General features: G+C 40.9%; 1 protein-coding gene across 4 annotated transcripts in view; it reads right to left on the reverse strand.

Annotated features, from left to right (window-relative positions):
- Positions 1–20,339, reverse strand: part of LOC306843284 (transient receptor potential cation channel subfamily M member 7-like) — a 50,299-nt gene that overhangs the window by 11,130 nt on the left and 18,830 nt on the right. For 2 of the 4 annotated variants that reach the window (XM_079374668.1, XM_079374667.1), the window contains exons 11-26: positions 19,982–20,082; positions 19,270–19,404; positions 18,845–18,898; positions 18,621–18,761; positions 17,916–18,032; positions 17,561–17,838; positions 16,057–16,285; positions 14,935–15,084; positions 13,469–13,612; positions 12,310–12,438; positions 11,127–11,378; positions 10,158–10,332; positions 9,254–9,386; positions 6,533–6,717; positions 6,325–6,457; positions 985–1,466 (exon numbers count right to left, since the gene is read on the reverse strand). In XM_079374668.1, the coding sequence (XP_079230794.1) occupies positions 985–1,466; positions 6,325–6,457; positions 6,533–6,717; positions 9,254–9,386; positions 10,158–10,332; positions 11,127–11,378; positions 12,310–12,438; positions 13,469–13,612; positions 14,935–15,084; positions 16,057–16,285; positions 17,561–17,838; positions 17,916–18,032; positions 18,621–18,761; positions 18,845–18,898; positions 19,270–19,404; positions 19,982–20,082 (2,838 nt within the window). Of the gene's footprint in view, positions 1–738; positions 1,467–6,324; positions 6,458–6,532; positions 6,718–9,253; positions 9,387–9,919; positions 10,009–10,157; positions 10,333–11,126; positions 11,379–12,309; positions 12,439–13,468; positions 13,613–14,934; positions 15,085–16,056; positions 16,286–17,560; positions 17,839–17,915; positions 18,033–18,620; positions 18,762–18,844; positions 18,899–19,269; positions 19,405–19,981; positions 20,083–20,339 lie in introns of those variants that run through there. The other 2 variants (XM_079374666.1, XM_079374669.1) reach the window with 2 other exon arrangements.

Raw genomic sequence — 20,339 nt, forward strand, 5'->3', positions numbered from 1 at the left:
TTAGTAAATTTCCTACTGTAAATATATCAAAACTTAATTTTTGATTAGTAATATGCATTGCTAAGAACTTCATTTGAACAACTTTAAAGGAGATTTTCTCAATATTTAGATTTTTTGCTCCCTCAGATTCCAGATTTTCAAATAGTTGTATCTCAGCCAAATATTGTCCTATCATAACAAACCATACATCAATGGAAAGCTTATTTATTCATTGATGTATAAATCTCAATTTCGCAAAATTGACCCTTATGCCTGGTTTTGTGCTCCAGGGTCACATATAAATAATTTTAATAGCACAGCCATTGTGCATATGTGCGTAGTAAAGCGATCACTGCAGACAATTATTTTGGGTGGTAATTAATGTAAACGCAGCCATTGGATACCAGTCGTGTGTAAACAGGCAGTCAAAAGATCGGATCTGTGCAGTGTAAATCCAGCCTTAGTCACATTCATCAGTGGATTACAGTCACCCAGTTAAACACTTCCCTCCAATGACACTGAGATTTAATAACCCGTCACTAACCAAACCCTTAACCAGCACCAACCCGGGTTAGTTTAATCTACCGGACACACACAGCACTGTATTCACTCCCAAGGAACACTTAGTAAAAAGCAACTGGTTGAGATGAAACCACCGCCAGAGGTCACCCGTCTCACCCTCCCTAACACACACAGGGGAATGCGGATGGGGTGAGGGTCAAGGGTCACTGTTAGGCCAGCGGTGGACCGAAGCCAAACCTCCGTTCCTCTGCATGAGTCTGTTCAGCACGCGTCTGCAGCGGCCGTCTCTCCGGAAGCGCAGAGGGCCCCGGGGCCCAAGGGAGGGGGCCAGAGGCAGGGGTGTGTTTCTCTCGGGTGGGTCATCTTCGTCGTCAGCAAAGGCGTGATTGACATATCCCTCGCGCTCAGGCTCCCTCACAAACACCACTGGGGGGCCTCCATCACTCCTCTCATAAACACCCTCCTCTTCCTCCTCATACTCACCCACGAAGGCCCCGAACTCCACTGCGAAATGTGACTGCTCCGTGTGCGTGTCGGTGAGCTGCGACGGCGTGCTGACAAAGAACGTGGCTGGGGCCGGATCCGACCTCGATCCGACATCGGGGCTCAGAGGAAGCTCCGCCCCCGGCAACGCTTGGTCCTTGGCTCCGCCCCCAAAGAGAGACTCCGCTATGCTGGTGGTGGGAGGCAGGAATCCCACGCTGCACCGCACCAGTGCGCTCGACTTCGAGTGTCCCGTGACATCGGGTCCTAGGTTCTTAGAGACACTAAGTTCCCGCGTGATCTGGTTGTGCACTTTGCTAGCCTCGGACGCTCGCTGCGCCGTTAGCGCCTTTAGCGTGTCCACCGTGAGCGCCGACAGATCCTGCAGGTGTCCGATTTGAGAATCCAGCGTGTGCAAAGAGCGCTTGATGAAGTTCACCTTATTTCCGACCTCCTTCAGCTGCACACACATCGTTTCCACCCTAAAACAAACAAACAAAGTTAACTCTTTCCCTGCCAAACACAGAATTTTCAGTGTTCTCTCTGTTGTACGCTAGGGGGCGCTATTACGCATCTCCCGGATGAGTCTAGAAAGTACCGATCAAAAATACAGACCAAGATGACGCAGAAATTAGCGATCACATATGTAAGCATATGCATATGAAAAATAATGCGATCGTCAACACTAACCGCATACAACAAATTATTCTGGGCGCCATTAAATTTGACTGAAAATCAGCAAAAATGCTGGCTGTGGCTGGCAACATTTTTCAACAACGCTGGCGGGGAAAGAGTTCAAATCAAATCTCATTTGTATAACACTTTTCACTAAGGCTGCACAATAAATCGAAATGAAATTGCAATCGATATTAGGCAAAATCTGTGATTGCCATGCGCATCTTGCCAGTAAAGCACGGTTCTGTGATCAGTAGTAAATCTTCATCCAAAAGGCCAGAGAAACTCCAAATACGCCCCGCAGAAGAAATCCAAGCAATCCCTATAGCAGTAGATGAATAAACAGAAGTTTTAACAGCTTTCATTGATTCAACATGACTAATAAACACGACTACGACAATATATGGATTATCTGAGTAGTTCTTATTATAATAAAGTATATAATAATGCAATGCAAATCAATATGGAATCTTGGAATTAAATCCAAGATGGCGCCGATGATGGCAGCTATTGTGCGTTGCTCTTCAGTGTTCGTATTGTTTTTGTTTGTTTTTCCTGTTTTTTGTTTTTCAAATAAGATCAGTTTTATCAGGGATGACCTGCTGAAAATTCGGCAGAACACACCACAAAATCTTCTACCGGTTTTTGATTTTTCGGACGTTTTGCTGGACATTGTAGTTGGCGGAGCCGTAGCTCTGGTCAAACGCTTCAGGAGGCGGAGACGGGGGAAGAGAGCCGGAGCGCTCGAGAGCCGGAGCACTCGTGAAACTTCATCAGCGCGGATTTAGAACGGCGTTACCTAGCATCCATTTGTCGAATCTCCGCTCTCTACCCAACAAAACGGACGAACTCCTTCTGCTCTCCCAGACAAACAAGGATTTTTCTAACTCTGCTGCTCTGTGTTTCACGGAAACCTGGCTGAATGGCGACATACCGGACAGCGCGATTCATCTGCCTAATTACCAGCTGATCAGAGCAGATCAGGACACGGAATCAACGGGGAAATTCTCGTGAGTGTCTACATTCCACCGCAAGCGCACGTGAGCACAGCTTTACAGAAACTCGCTGATCTGATCACAGAGAGTGAGCATCAACACCCGGACTCTGTTTTAATCATTCTCGGGGACTTTAATAAAGCAAATCTCTCCTGTGAACTGCCAAAATACAGACAGCACATCACATGTCCCACCAGAGACAGTAATATATTGGATCACTGTTACACAACAATAAAGGACGCATATCACTTGGTTCCACGAGCAGCTTTAGGACTCTCTGATCAGGTTCATCTTATTCCGTCCTACAGGCAGAAACTTAAGTCTGCAAAGCCTGTATTAAGATCTGTTAAAAGATGGACTAACGAAACAGAGCGGGATCTACAAGCCTGTTTCTCTCTCACTGATTGGACTGTTTTTGAAGCTGCTGTAAATGATCTGGACGAGCTCACAGAGACTGTAACATCTCATATCCGTTTCTGTGAGGACATGTGCATTCCTACCAGGACTCATCTATTCTACAACAATGACAAACCATGGTTCACTGCCAAACTCAGACAGCTCCGTCAGACCAAAGATGATGCTCACAGAAAGGGGGATAAAGTCTTGTATAAACAGGCCAAATACACACTGGAAAAGGAGATCAGAGTGGCAAAGAGGAATTATTCTGACAAGCTCAGGAACAAATTCTCTTCCAGTGATCCTGCTTCAGTGTGGATAGGAATGAAAGACATCACCAGCTACAAAACACCATCCCCCAGCACTCTGGAGAATCAACACCTGGCAGACGACTTAAACTAGTTCTTTTGTCGTTTTGAACGATCACCCCACACCCGCCCAGAACACCCCTCCACACAACCATTCACACCTCCAGCAACCCCTCTCTCCCCCACACCTACAATTCAAATCAGTGAAGATGATGTGTGCCAGGTCTTCAGGAAGAACAAAAGAAGGAAAGCACCTGGTCCAGACGGTGTGTCACCAGCCTGCCTAAAAACCTGTGCTGATCAGCAGGACCCCATCTTCACGCAGATCTTCAACAGATCACTGGAGCTGTGTGAAGCCCCCTCATGCTTCAAACGCTCCACCATCATCCCCGTCCCAAAGAAACACAAAATTACTGGACTTAATGACTACAGACCTGTGGCCCTAACGTCTGTAGCCATGAAATCATTTGAAAGACTGGTTTTGGCTTATCTCAAGGACATCACTGGACCCCCTGCAGTTTTCCTACAGAGCAAACAGGTCTGTGGATGATGCAGTCAACATGGGACTGCACTTCATCCTGCAGCATCTGGACAGACCAGGGACTTATGCGAGGATCCTGTTTGTAGACTTCAGCTCCGCTTTTAACACCATTATCACGGACACCCTTCAAAATAAACTAACTCAGCTCTCCGTCCCCACCTCCGTCTGCCAGTGGATCAACAGCTTCCTGACAGACAGACAGCAGTTAGTAAAGCTTGGTAAATTCACATCCAGCACTCGTACCATCAGCACTGGAGCTCCTCAGGGCTGCGTACTCTCCCCACTGCTCTTCTCCCTCTACACCAACGACTGCACATCTAAAGACCCCTCTGTCAAGCTCCTGAAGTTTGCAGACGACACCACACTGATCGGCCTCATCCGACGGTGACGAGTCTGCTTACAGGCAGGAGGTTAAGGAGCTGGCTGTCTGGTGCAGTCTCAACAACCTGGAGCTTAACACACTCAAAACTGTGGAGATGATTGTGGACTTCAGGAGAAACCCCCCTGCACTCCCCCCACTCACCATCATGAACAGCACTGTGACTGCAGTGGAGTCATTCAGATTCCTGGGCACCACCATCTCTCAGGACCTGAAGTGGGATATTCACATTGACTCCATTGTCAGGAAGGCCCAGCAGAGGTTGTACTTTCTTCGCCAGCTGAGGAAGTTCAACCTGCCACAGGACTTACTGAAACAGTTCTACTCCACCATCATCGAATCCATCCTCTGCACCTCAATAACTGTCTGGTTCAGCTCAGCTACCAAATCTGACCTCAGAAGACTACGGAGGGTAGTCCGGACTGCTGAGCGAATCATTGGTACAACCCTCCCCACTCTCTAAGAACTGTACTCATCCAGAGTGAGCAAAAGGGCTGGTAAAATCACTCTGGACCCCTCACATCCAGCACACTACCTCTTTGAACTTTTACCGTCTGGTCGACGCTACAGAGCTCTGAGCACCAGAACGACCAGACACAGGAACAGTTTCTTCCCTCAGTCAATACATCTCATGAACACTCAATAATAAACGTGGAACACACAACTAATACATTATCCATTCACCACACTCACTTATTTTATTTTTCTCATTTCTAATTTGCACATACTTGACCTGTACATACATAGTTGTCTATATTATATATTGTGTTTTTTTTTTTGCTGCTTTGTATATTGGTTATTGGCTATTTCTTGTTATTTAGTTTTTATTACATGTGTCCTGTCCTGTTACTGTCTTTCTGTTGCACTGTGGAGCTTCTGTCACTACAACAAATTCCTTGTATGTGTAAACATACTTGGCCAATAAAGCTCATTCTCATATAGCCTTTATCACTGCTTAGGATACTATAAAATATGTTGCGTGCCTTATTCTGTGTAAGAAGCCACATCATCTCACAGAAGGATGTATTTCAAACACTCAGCTGACGTTATGAATGAGTTTGGAGTAAAAACATGTTATTAAATGTGGTATTTTCACGTGCTTTCAGATGGAGCAGCATTTACTACACAGAGCTGTAGTTCACTGAGAAGCTACGCAAACGATTATATCGTCTGCAATTTTTTTGCGTAGCTTGTCAGTGAACTATGGCTCTGTGTAGTAAATGCTGCTCCATCTGAAAGCATGTGATGGAGATTTACTAAAGATTACAGAACCGGCTTTACTGATGTGATGTGCATGACTATCGCATGCGATTTATCGTGCAGTCCTACATTCACCAATCATATTGTTTCAAAGCAGCTTTACAGAAAGTACAGTGTTGGCCAAAATGATGAGAACATTAGTATTTTCAGCAGCTAAGAAATGGTTTTAAGTCAGTTATTTATATCTTTTCCTGTAGTGTCTCAGTAGGAAATATCAGTTTGCATTTCCAAAAATTAATTTTGCCATTAATTGTAATAATCCAGTGAGATTGTTGTGCTCCACACAGAGATCTGATCATCCAGTCTGTCTGGAATGACATGAAGAAACAGAACAAACTGAGACAGACTAAATCCAGAAGAACTGTGTCTCTAAGACTCTTCAAGAGACCTACCTGCAAAGCTACAGTACTGTTAAAAGTTTTAGGCACTTGTGTAAAAATGCTGTCAAAAATAATGTCATAAATAGATTTATCATCATCAATTAACTTCTATTGACTAAATGAAATCGATATTTGGTGTGAGCATCCTTTGTGTTTTGCAGGAGGTTTCTTGAAGCGTGTTGGAGACATAGTTCTTCTGGATTTATAATGGAAAAAATAAGCCCTAATATTAATTAGATAGTATTACTAGCCTCATAATAATAATTATAATCGCCTTACTATCGTCAAAGGCATCAGCCACAGGCGATATCTCTGACTATTGTCGATACAAGATACTATCATTTTTCAGCACAACACTATTTTGGACCCAGATGTTCATCACATCATTCTTACGCGGGACTCGTACCTGTCAGACGTGAGTCTGATTCTCTCTTCACTCCCCGAGTGAAACTGATCGTCTTTCTCATGGAAGTACGTCTCCACACACTGCTCCTCAAAATCATGCAGCTTCTTCTGGTCCTCCTCGGTCAAGAAGAGCTCTGAAAAACAGCAGGACAGTCAAAGCGCTGACAGAGCTGAGCAGAAGCTTCTGCGCGAGCGGAGAGGGGCGTTACTTGGTCCGTAGGCGTTGCTGTCCTTCTTCCTCTTCCTGCAGATGGACGACAGCACAGACGCCACGTGGCTGAGCAGAATCAGCGGCGGCGGAAGGACGGGCTTGTCGTGGTACGCCATGATGAAGTGGTAACGCTGGTATTTCCACACCAGGTTGGATATGGACTTCACCTGCATGTAGACGTTACTGTGGAGAGTAGTAGTATATATTCATTTAATGCCATGTAGTGTTAAATTCGTTAACGAAAACTACAACCTGAATTCCGGAAATGTTGGGACGTTTTTTAAATTTGAATAAAAGGAAAACTAAAAGACTTTCAAATCACATGAGCCAATATTTTATTCACAATAGAACATAGAGAACATTACAAATGTTTAAACAGAGAAATTTTACACTTTTATCCTCTAAATGAGCTCATTTCAAATTTTGATGCTACAGATCTCAAAAAAGTTGGCACGGGGGCAACAAAGGGCTGAAAAAGCAAGAAATTTTGAAAAGATTCAGCTGGGAGAACATATAGCAACTAATAAAGTCATCAGTTGTGTAACATGATCAGACATCAGTTGTGTAACATGATCAGCTATAAAAGGGATGTCTTCGATGTCTTAGAATCTGTGAAAGAGTGCATAAAAAGATTGTGGAATACTTTAAAAACAAAACAAAAAAAAATGTCATCATCTACAGTGCACAACATCAAAAGATTCAGAGAAACTGGAGAAATCTCTGTGCGTCAGGGACAAGTAATGTCAATGACAGAATCATGCCGATGAGTGATGCAGTGTCGTCTGAGGGCCCGAAGACCACAGGCATCCAACAAAGGACTTCGGGTCCTCAGACGACACTGGATCACTCATCGGCATGATTCTGTCATTGACATTACTAAATGGGCCCAGGAATACTTCCAGAAACCACTGTTGGTAAACACAATCCACCGTGCCATCTGCAGATGCAAACTAAAGCTCTATCATGCAAAAAGGAAGCAATATGTGAACATGGTCCAGAAGTGCCGTCGTGTCCTGTGGGCCAAGGCTCATTTAAAATGGACTGTTTCAAAGTGGAAAAATTTTCTATGGTCAGATGAGTCCAAATTTGACATTCTTGTTAGAAATCACGGACGCCGTGTCCTCCGGGCAAAAGAGGAGGGAGACCTTCCAGCGTGTTATCAGTGTTCAGTTCAAAAGCCAGCATCTCTGATGGTATGGGGGTGCATAAGTGCATACTGTATGAAGTGAAGTGACATTCAGCCAAGTATGGTGACCCATACTCGGAATTCATGCTCTGCATTTAACCCATCCAACGTGCACACACACAGCAGTGAACACACACACACCGTGAACATACACCCAGAGCAGTGGGCAGCCATTTTATGCTGCAGCGCCCGGGGAGCAGTTGGGGGTTCGGTGCCTTGCTCAAGGGCACCTCAGTCGTGGTATTGAGGGTGGAGAGAGCGCTGTACATTCACCCCCCCCACCTACAATCCCTGCCGGCCCGAGACTCGAACCCGCAACCTTTGGATTACAAGTCCGACTCTCTAACCATTAGGCCACGACTTCACGTATGGGCAGCTTGCATGTTTTGGAAGGCACTGTGAATGCTGAAAGGTACATAAAGGTTGTAGAGTAACATATGCTCCCCTCCAGAAGACGTGTTACTATTGCTATTACATGTTGCTATAACAACAGCATGGCTTCGTAGTAGAAGAGTCTGGGTGCTGAATTGGCATGCATGCAGTCCAGATCTTTCACCTACAGAGAACATTTGGCCCATCATTAAATAAAAAAGATGACCACGAACGCTTCAGCAGCTGGAAACCTATATCAGGCAAGAATGGGATTCCAACACCAAAACTCCAGAAACTCATAACCTCATCTTCAAACTGTTTTGAAAAGAAGAGGAGATGCTACACCATGGTAAACATGCCCCTGTCCCAACTATTTTGAGACCTGTAGCAGGCATCAAATTTGAAATGACCTCATTTTGTACATAAAATTGTAAAATTTCTCAATTTAAACATTTGTTGTGTTATCTATGTTCTATTGTGGATAAAATATTGGCTCATGTGATTTGAAATTCTTTTAGTTTTCATTTTATTCTAATTAAAAAAAAAAAAAAAAACATCCCAATATTTCTGGAATTTGGGTTGTATGACGAAAATTTTTCATTGACCAGCTTTTTTCCCATGACTAAGATGAGACGACAATAATGTCAATAAACGATAACTGACTATATCAACATGCAATTTCGTTGACGAAAAAAGACAAGACTAAAACGACTAAAATTCTTCAGGTTTTCTTCAACTAAAAGAAGACTGAAATGTTTCAACTTTTAGTCGACTAAAACTTAATAGGATAAGGTTGACTAAATATGATAAAAACTAACAAGGACATTTAACACGGGACTAAGACTAAAATTGAAAACAGCAGACAAAATTAACACAAATGCCATCTCAGCATCAATACAAGTATAACAAATGCAATAAAAACTAGCAAACAAACACGTTATATTACACAAGATTTTTACATTAACATGATAAAAATTCTAAGTTTTACTGGCAAAATTATACTAAATAACTAAGTGAGTTCACTTCATAAAAGTTTCCTACATTCATTAAAAGCTGGACAGTCCAATAAAATAGGTTTCGTTACTATGGAGAAACGGCACGGCCAGTTATTCTGACCAGCGCCACAGACACAGACAGTGTGAAGGGGTACGGGTCACTCACTTGAAGAAGGCGATGAGCAGGTTCACCATGAGAATATACTGGACAAACAGATAGACGGCCTGCAGCAGCGGCGTCAACCACACACCCGTCGCACACAGTGCCTTAGCGTGATCCTCGCTCGAGTTCGCACACACTGCACAACACACACACACCAAAAACCAAAAACTATTCAGACACCAGATATAACTTTTGAAGTTAAAGTTTGAAGGTTTTTAGTTTGAAGTTTAAAGTAGCTTTGACTGACAGACAGACAGACAGACAGATAGATAGATAGGGTACTAGGGTGGTTGCTATGCGGATACTAGAGTAACTGGGGTGGTTGCTAGGGTGTTGCACACAGTGCCAACACACACACACACACACACCAAAAACTATTCAGACACCAGATATAATTGTAATATATATCTGGAATGGAAGATTTATGTACAGATGTGCATTATTTACTGTACAGCTGTATAAATAAAAATATGCACATGTACTGTATTTACATAATTTTAATTTCACTTCATTGTTTTCATGTAATGGTGTTTAAGCAGATCAAAATCTCATGACTGAAATCAAAGATTTTAAAGGCAGTCCAACAAACATCTGATGTAGGAATGCTTTTTACATCATATTTTTTTATGTTGGAGTGAGAATTTGAGGGTTCTAAAAGTGTTTGATTGATGGTGTGTAAATGTTATGAAACAGAAAATAAATAATTGGGCTGGATTTTTTGGGTTAGTATGTGTGAGCCGGACAGGTTTTGAGATTCACTGCAGGATAGAGAGATAATGCTAGTTACACCAACTTATTCTGAAGCGCCATCCGTGCTTTGCTCTGAACTAATACTTGATTTGATAATGTAGGTGTGATCATGTGGTGAAGGGTTCAGTGCTCTGTGTGCGAGTCTCCAGGTGTTTACCGTCAATCTCGTACGCGTAAACTTCACCGTACATCATCCAGTACGGCTGGAACACCACATCTTTGGCCAAAGTCCACGAAGGTTCCTCGTTTGGGTACAGAATGGCTTTACGAGGAACCCCAAAACTCAGCAGCACGACAGCCATAATGACCACGATGTAGAACATGTTGGCCACCTGCGGACGATCAGAGATGTTTCAGTCAAAATAAAAGCTTAAAGTGCAGCATGAATTGCTGACAGCGTTTAAATGCAGTCCTTTCAAGAGCAGAAATTAGGAAAGATGTATTGTAATTTCCCTACTGTAGTGTAATTAAAATATTCAAATTCATTTATTTTACAGTGCAATTGTTTTATGGCTTCTTTCCGCTTTTACATTTGGTTTTGATGCATTTCTTTATGCATGAAATATTTGAATATAAATTTGTTGTTAATGAGTTGTTAATTGCAGATAAACCATAGTTCTGTCATAATTCTGTTAAACCATTTCTGTTACAAAGTATTGTGGTGCCTTACACAAAAAATAAAAAACATTTGAAGAGTCAGGACTGATGTTTGCTATAGTTAGGCCAGAGCTACTAAAATATCAGTTTAATCAGTGAATCTTAGATTTTGTATTCTCCTGGGTGCACAAACTACAGATTATATGAAAATTATAATATAAAAATATTAATTTATCGGTATCGGCCATGAAAAGGACTTAATTATCGGTTATCGGTAAAAAAACTTCATATCGTGAGTCCCTAATTTTAATGGATAAAGCCCCTTCAAAGGCATAAATTTTATAAATATATAAAATTTATATATTTAATTAATTTAATTCTTAAATAATTCTTAATTTGTCTTTTTTTTTTTTTTTTTTATAAATCACAATAAATATCATATCGTGGACCTCATAGTGCAATAATATCGTATAGTGAGATTTGATATCGTTACATCCCTATCAGAGTCACTGAATGACCGTTCCCTCACCATCTTCCCGATCATCATGACGTATGGCCCGGCATGCTGATTGACAGCCAGGATATCCAGCAGACGCACATACCAGAAGATAATGTTCAGACAGTAAACGATCCGGCCCGCGATAAACACGTTCCCCGAGCCGAAGCGCAGGCCGAAGCCCACGAAGAACATCAGGAGCGCCAGAAAATCAGAAACGTTGAAGTAGTCGCTGAACCAGACTTTAATCTTCTGACTGATTTTGCCTCCTTCAGACATGAACATCTAGAGAGGAAACACAAAGGTACTGATGATGACACATGAACACGTAACACACCTGTGTGACCTCTTGACCCTGGCTTCAGTCACATGACCACAGGCGAGCGCAGCTGAACTACTTCACACCGCTTTATTATTTGTAACAGAACAAACTATTTTTCACTAATTATACATATAAAATGTTGGAATTAAAGAAGACCGAATAAAGACAATTTATTTACAATTCTGACAATGTCAATAAAATTCAAGCATATAATCAAATAAAATGCTAAAAATGAAAAAGAAATGATTATTTTTCTCTAGCAGTGGCGCATTGGCTTGCTCTTTGTGTTGGATACATAAAATATAAAACCGAGTTTTATAAAATAAAAATCAATGAAATAATTAAATGTGGCAGGACCACAAAACCAGTCATAAGGGTCAATTTTATGAAATTGCTGAAAGCTTTGATGTATGGTTTGTTATGATAGGACAATATTTAGATATTTAGAGATACAACTATTTGAAAATCTGGAATCTGAGGGAGCAAAAACATCTAAATATTGAGAAAATCTCCTTTAAAGTTGTTCAAATGAAGTTCTTAGCAATGCATATTACTAATCAAAAATGAAGTTTTGATATATTTACGGTAGGAAATGTACAAAATAACTTCATAGAACATGATCTTAATATCCTAATGACTTTCGGCATAAAAGAAAAATGTCTAATTTTGATCCATACAATGTATTGTTGGCTATTGCTACAAATATAGCTGTGCTACTCATGACTGCTTTTGTGCTGCAGGGTCACAAATAATAATGATACCTGCAGAGCGTGTGTTTGAGTCAATCATCAGACGGCAGGGTTAAACGCTCAGCTGGATTGTAACGAATTCTGCTCAAATAATTAAACATTTCTGACATACCTCGTTAAAACATCTAAACACACAGACACAAACCTCTCGGATCTTCTCCACCGCCAGTGTGAAGATGTAAAGAATGACGACCCATTCCTGAGGAGACGGAAACAGCTCCATTCTCACCAACACCACGTATGAATACAGCATCAGGAAGCCGATATAAAAGAGCTAGAACACATAAAACACACAGAGGACGCATCTCTAAAAGAGCTCAGATCTCCTCATAATCACACACACAGCAGACCAGGTTCAGTCAAGTCACAATCAAGGCCTCAAATATACAGCCTACAGTCATTAGACGCTAATATTAGAGCAGTGACTAATCACAATCAAGAATAAGACACACAAACACTCCATCACACATTTTCTGGGTTCTGTTTTTTTTATGATTTAATACAAATTTATCACACAAAAAAAGGTGGTAATCAAATTAATTTATAAAACTAACAACCTTCATATTTTATCATGTTTTTATTGTAGCTGTAATGTTATTTTTTAACCTAGTCAAAATAACCCAAGATTAGTTGTAATGCACAATGAAAAAGCATGATTTCTGAGAATTGTTCAAAACGGAGTTATCTGTTTTTGTAAATTAACTCTTCATATATTTCCACCTTCATTTCATCGTAGGTTTTGTAGTGAAGAGCTTTGAGTTCCAGTGTGCACCGATTAACTGAAAAGTTGATCCATTCTTTCCAGATTCTGTGAAAATCTGCTTTATACAGTAAGTTTTTTTTATTAATTTTTTTAATATGAGTGCATTCTGTGATTCTGCATTTTCTGTGTCTGGTACGACTGCACAGTTGCTCAAAAAATAAATAATTTAAAAAGCTCACTCACCGCTGGTGTGATCAAAGAATGGCAATTATTCAGATCACACAGACAAAACAATCATTATTCTCTTTTCTGACAATCTTTAATGTTTCATCAACACATTCACCTCAAACCCTTCAGCTTGCATTAGACCCAACAGATGAATGATCAACCGCTGCAGCACACACACACACACTTGGCTCTGGTTGAAATGTCATTAGTGAACCTTCCACTAATTCTGTGATGTTTATCTGTGTTTAACGCAGCAGGTTTATGCAGGAACGAGTGTCTCTGATACTATCACATGGGAACAACAACCCAGAACACTTAAAGTGTTAGAAATCTCTCACACACTCACGCAGCGTGAGAAAGGAACCGTACGTACCGTGTTGAACCAGAACTTGGCGATCGGCGCGTGGTAAAAGGCGTAGAACTTGCGTGTGATGGGTAACCGGCGGGAACGCACATGCACCTCAGTTTCATTCTTCACATCCGCGTTCTCATTGGGACGGGCTTCCTTAAACACATCCTGTCAGAAACACAGATCAGAGCAGCTTTTTATTTTTTACATTTCAAAATTCCATACTTTTCCAAACCTCTCAGTAGATTTTCAGACCATATTTAACAAATGGTTCATACAGCACTATTTTCAGCTTAATATTTCGTATATAGTACAGTCATCTGTAAATATTTTTATTTTTACATTGATTTTCTTTAAGTGACTTTTGCATGCACACAAGAAACTTTTTTCTGCCCTCGAGAGACTAATCACGTGCATGGGAATTTTTTTGCATGCTTACGCATTACAATTTCTAGTTTTATACAACCCTTTTCCTTTGTGCATCACTGCCATCTTAATATGAATAAAGTGAGAACATGGATGCACATGAATTAATAGGCTTTCCTTACGGTAGTACTTCTAATATCAAGGCCTAACGTCCGATTCAACATCCTCTGCAGCAGCAGAAAAACCATGACATGATGGCATAATACAGCTGTGTGCATTGTCATATTTGCCAAGTTCAAGGGTCTATAAAAAAAGACTGGTATTGTAAAAAAATAAATGAAATAAAATGAATAAAAAGTGTTCAAAACGTGGCTTTCGTTAGGGCAGTATATCATATTTCAAGGCCTTAGGTCTCTTTAATGCATATTCTGTGGTGAAGTGGGCTGATAGGTTCAGTGTGCATCGTCCTATATGCTAAGTTTAATGGTTTCGCATGCACACATAAAAGCAGGGCTCTACAGTCTGACCATTTCGACAGAAACTACTGCGTGTGACTATGAACAAATATTTAGGAGCACCAGCGCTGACCCGATCAGCATATTTGTGTTTGTGCTGAGGGAGCTTTAAAGATTTCTAATGTACTTGCGTGTTTTTGCAGCGCTGAGTAATGTATCACAGACGTATTCTCTCATTATAACAAAAAAAGTGTAGACAGTGTAAATAAGAGATTAATTGTGCAGTGTAAGGAGCTTTGTGAGATCGCGATGAGCTAAGATGAGTGACAGCTTTTAATGATTATTAAGGGAGTTTGAAAATGTGATATTGATTTAATACAACAGTTCATTAAACAAGAAGTTAATATTAAGTGACTTATATTGTCCAACTAAAACACTATTGCCTTGTTTTGCTCTATTTCATCAACGAAAATAGCTTTAAAACTATTTCCATAATTCCATACTTTTCCAAACGGCGTAGGAACCCTGTCTGTCAATCTGTGCCAGCACGATTGTGCAATGAGAAAACACACGCTCGTGTAAAGATTGACTGTTTCTGAGCATCAGCGATCAGAACGCCGGCAGAGGCACGTTAGTACACTTCAAGCGTGTTTAATGCTTCATCCGTACCATGGGGATGTCGTCAGGCTTCTGCAGGTTGTGCTCGCTGTCCTCCATGCTCTGATGGGCGTCTTGCGACTGGGGAATGTGGGACATCTCTGCTTTGGTCTTGTACTCCAGCAGGAGGATGGCAGGAGGAACCAGAATGCTCAGGATCACCTGCAAACACACACACATCAGTCAGTCGATCTGCCTTGTACAGATGAGTCCTCTGCACAATCTGACTCTGCTGCAGCCTAGAATTAAACTGCTGCTTTCGTCTAGCCAGAGGAGAACAGAACACTATTTCCCTTTTTAATACTGTAAAGCTGCTTTGACACAATCTGCATTGTAAAAAGCGCTATATATATAACGGTGACTTGACTTGAGCAATATGGGCAAAAATTCATAGCACTGTATTTTTTGGCCAATTTGTGATGTACAGTATATCTCTGAGTTTTCATTTTTGTATTTGGATTTTAAAAACATCTGTATTTAATATATTTTACATACCGCCCAGTGTTGTCCACCAAAACAAAGGCTATAAAAATTAAAAAAAAAAGTGTAACCATGTAAGCCTATATATTATGTGCAAAAAAGGGTAAAAATGACATTTCATTCTAACATTGTAACATTGCAATCTAAAAACAAAAGCAATGCTTTTAAAGCAGAAGTTAAATTCACTAAACTAAAAATGAAAAGAAATAAGAACAGAAGCACAGACCTATTGTGTTAGGCTATTCTGATTACCCCATTACAGTCCTATCAATTCAAAATACACTTCAAATATACACTTACTTGTAGGATTAAAATTCTACATGTGTGACCCTGGACCACAAAACCAGTCATAAGGGTCAATTTGGGTAATAAGGGTTAAATAGGACAACTTCATTTTTGATTAGTAATATGCATTGCTAAGAATTTAATTTGAACAACTTTAAAGGAGATTTTCTCAATATTTAGATTTTTTTGCTCCCTCAGATTCCAGATTTTCAAATAGTTGTATCTCAGACAAATATTGTCCTATCCTAACAAACCATACATCAATGGAGAGATTATTTTAGATGATGCATAAATCTCAATTAAAAAAAACTGACCCTTATGACTGGTTTTGTGGTCCAGGGTCACATATCTCGACACACATAGCCCTACCTTGTACCAGGAGTTCTTGCGCATGTTCAGGCGACCCATCCACATGTCGGAGAGCAGCATCTGTGTGCAGGTGTGAGCCACGAATGGCCGGAGGCGCGACGACACAGCCAGCTTCAGACAGGTGGAGTTGCTCCAGTTCTTCAGCTCGTACGTCAGCAGCTTCATGGCCATCGTCTCGTCTTGCCTGAACGACTGCTCCAGCAGATCCACCGCCAGCGTGCCGAACTCACTGAGCACAGACACAAACACGCTCAGAAAAACCCTCACACGGCTTCAGACTCACTCGGACACTGAACACGAGGCAGATGAATCATTTTCAGCATTGATTCTCCTCGATTATTGTTGATAATGCTTTGTTCTTCCACTATTATAAGTCATTTTGGATAAGTGTCTGCTAGGGCTGGGTGATTTTTCTGATTTTATTGATTAATTAGAATTTAAAAGTGCCCCTATTACGTATTTTTGAAAATGAGCTTTCATGCAGTGTGTAACAGCTCTAAGTGAATGAAAACATCCTGCAAAGTGTTAAATCTGAAAGTGCTCCGTGTATAAAGTTATTGTCTCTCAAAAGAAAGAGTCGACTCTGAATCATTGAAACGAGTCGTTTTTAAAACTAATCCCAAGCCGTTTCATGTTTAAGTGATGTTGGTCTTTTCGCGTTGGTCTGAATGAAAATGCAAATTCATTCTTGGCCACTAGGTGCTGCTTTTGGAGCTGTTTCCCGGTAACGCTGAACACAAAGCAGCAGAGAAACACTGCTTTATCATTACAATACTGACCAATGTGCGCCTTGAATGTTATACAAGTCCGGCGTAGTTTTGGTTTGAACATTGGGGGAGTTGAAGTGTGAACTGTTTTACGGTTTATTCATTTGTTTGTTTATGTTCATCCACACATGCAAAGTTGTTTGATAACATAACTGCAGTAAAGTAATAGCCTAGTTAACGATTACTTGTTTACATAGGATATATCTATAAAGCATTTGTTATTAGTGCTGTCAAATAAAAAATAGTTGACATATTGTGTGTGTGTAAGTTTATTATGTATATATAAAAATACACACACATACAGTATATATTTTGAAAACATTTACACGTATTTACTTGTTTATATTTATGTTCATATAATTTATATTAAATATAAATATTTAATATATAAACATAACATTTTTCTTAAACATATGCGCGCAAGTGTTTGTATTTATATACATATACACACTACACATATATTATGTAAACAAAAACTTTTAAACTGGATGTGATTAATCGCGATTATTCGTTTGACAGCACTATAAAATACATAAACATAATTGTTATTTCTTATGGCATCACACCTGAACCATATTTGAACTGAACAGAATCAACACTGAACTGACTGGAGCTGAACAACGACACAGTAGCCTAATTTTTGAAGTTTGCATCAATTGTTTTCCTGTTTATCTCAGTGAAGCTGCTTTGAAACAATGTGTATTGTATAAAGCGCTACAGAAATAAAGATGACTCACTTGGAATACTCCTTCAGCTCCTCGGAGGTGTCATCCACCACGTCGCTCTTCTTGGCCTCGTATCCCATGGAGCGCAGCAGCTTGCAGGCCACCAGCGCTTTGGCCATGGACTCCTCGCCGTGCTGCCAGAAGAACAGAGACATCTTCTGCCGCTTCATCAGCACGGCCCACACCAGCAGCTCGTTGAAGGGGTACGGGAAGCGGCGCGTCTCCGGGTCGTCGATGTCCACCACCTCCTCCTTACTCTTCTTCTTCTGCTGCTCGGAGACCGAGTCCAGCTGAGGAAGACAAACACACGATTAAACACATGCTGTAAGAGATGCGACAGACAAACACGCTCAAACACTCGTCTTACCCTGGGTTTGTAGGGCTGCGCCGTGTTGATGAATTGATTGTGTCGCGTCTTCTCTTTTTTATCTGCTTGGATGCTGAAGGACTCGTGGGAGCTGCCGGCCGTGTGTCGACCTGACCGCTGACAGACAGAACCACAGACAGATATAGAGATAAACAGACAGAAAGAACAACAGATGGACAGAACGACAGACACACAGATGGACAGACAGACATAACGGCAAACAAACAAAGACAGACAAACAGACAAAGACAGATGGACAAACGAACAAAGAACGACAAACAGACAAACGTAAATGAACAAAACAGAATGACAAACAAACAGAAAGACGGACAAATGAATAACAACAGAATGACAGACAAACAAACAGAAAGACAGGCAGACAAATGAACAAAGACAGAACGACAGACAGACAAATGGACAGAAAGACAGATGGACAAAATGACAAACATACAGAACAACAAACACACAGATGGACAGACAGACAAAGCCTTAGATCTTTCATTCTGATCTGACTGATTATTAAATAATAATTAAATTAAAATGCATCTTATAATAAGAAGAAACACTGAAAAGATTAAAAAATATTAAAGGAAAAAAAATTACAAAATTTTTATCTGCATGTCATGTAACCATTAATCATGAACATGCAAAATGTGTTATTAAATTATCAAAAAATTGAATTAATCTCAAGCGCGGCTGGTTTACCCGGCTGTTCCCGTGCAGGTTGTTGTAGATGATGCGGAAGCGTTTGCGTGTGTAGTTGCACCTGTACGTTCCTCCCATCAGATACTCGATCACCAGACCCACATCGATCAGCGTGATCTTATAGTTGGGTGGGAGGTTACCCTACCAAAAAAACACAAGGGAATAAAACTCAGACGGACTGCAGTCTGGCGTCAGACACTCGAGCATCAGTCCAGCAGCTTTACCTGTTTGACATCCCTCACCAGGTGATAGAGCGTCGGATTGGTTGGAGTTTGTTTCTGTGAGAATAGAAATGTTCAGATTTTACCAGTTTATGCTCAGCGCTTGAGAAGCAGTACGTGTGTGTGTGTGTGTGTGTGTGTGTGTGTGTGTGTGTGTAATGGTTTAACTATACAAAATTTGACTAGCCTCACTAGTTAAAAAGGCTTATAAATCCTCACTGGTTAAAAAGGCTTATAAATCAGCCAAAAGATGTTTTGATGTAGATCTAGTGTTCTGCACATGGGTAAGTTTCTGTGACGGGTAAGTTTAGGGTAAGGGTCAGGTTAGGCGATAGAAAATATCATTAACCTGATAGAAAATCAATGGAAGTCTATGCAATGTTCTCACTAAGATAGCAAAACAAACATGAGTGTGTGAGTGTGTGTACCGTGTTGTAGAGCTCCTCGAGACGCGTGATTGTGAGGAACCGGTGCATACTGACGCCATTCTCTATCAGGAGCTTAACGAACTCCACACGGTCCATCACCAACGCATCCAACATCGCCTGCTCGAGGGAACCCACCTACACACACACACACACACACACACACACACACACACACACACACATCAACGTACACATACACACACACACACACAGACAAACTTTAATACTTTGAATCACTTTGACAGAGTGTTGATCTCAGAGCTTGAGCTTTCATTCACATTGCACCAGTTCACCCAATAATCAACACAAGAAAATATTCTGACGAACGTCCTTTTTTTGTCAATACAGCGTGTATCAATGGTGTCAATGAAAGTCATTGGCATCCCATGTTGTTTGGTTCCCAACATTCTTCAACATTTCTTCTTTTGTGCTTCACAGAATTAAAAGGTAAGTCTCTTTTTGCTTCACTTTTGTTGGCTACTTTATTTTTCAATAGCAATATATCATTGATGTTCATCAAGTTATGATTTTCACAGGAAATAGTTTACAGAATACATAAACATGACATGTTGAAGTGTCATGGTACTCGTTAGTGTATCAGAATGTGCTGAGAGGTCAGTAGGTCACAGTGAGTGTGTGTGTGTGTGTTTACTACAAACACAACAACTGTTTCTCTCTGTTTATCTGCACACAAACACACACAGATACGAACCAGCAGCTGTTGTCCGTAAACAAAAACGTGATCTTTAGCAATGTCCACCCGATCCCACGCCAGCGTCAGGACCAGCTGATCGAAGGCCGACGCGTTTGTGCCTGTGAACACACACACACGCACGCGAGATGATGTCAGATTTCAGGAGAGGTGATTAAGTTTAGACTTTGATAATGTGTTTCTTCTCAAACAGCAGTAAATGTTTGAGCATCTGAACGTGTTTAATCTGCAGCAAACACCACATTTAGCCTCTGTGTGTGTGTGTGTGTGTGTGTGTGTGTGTGTGTTGGTTGCTGCCGTATCAGCTTCACAGGTTTAACATGGCAGATACAGATTCAACATTGGATACATTTTATAA

The sequence above is a fragment of the Barbus barbus genome (assembly GCF_936440315.1).
Source record: "Barbus barbus genome assembly, chromosome: 23".
Taxonomy (NCBI): Eukaryota; Metazoa; Chordata; class Actinopteri; order Cypriniformes; family Cyprinidae; genus Barbus; species Barbus barbus.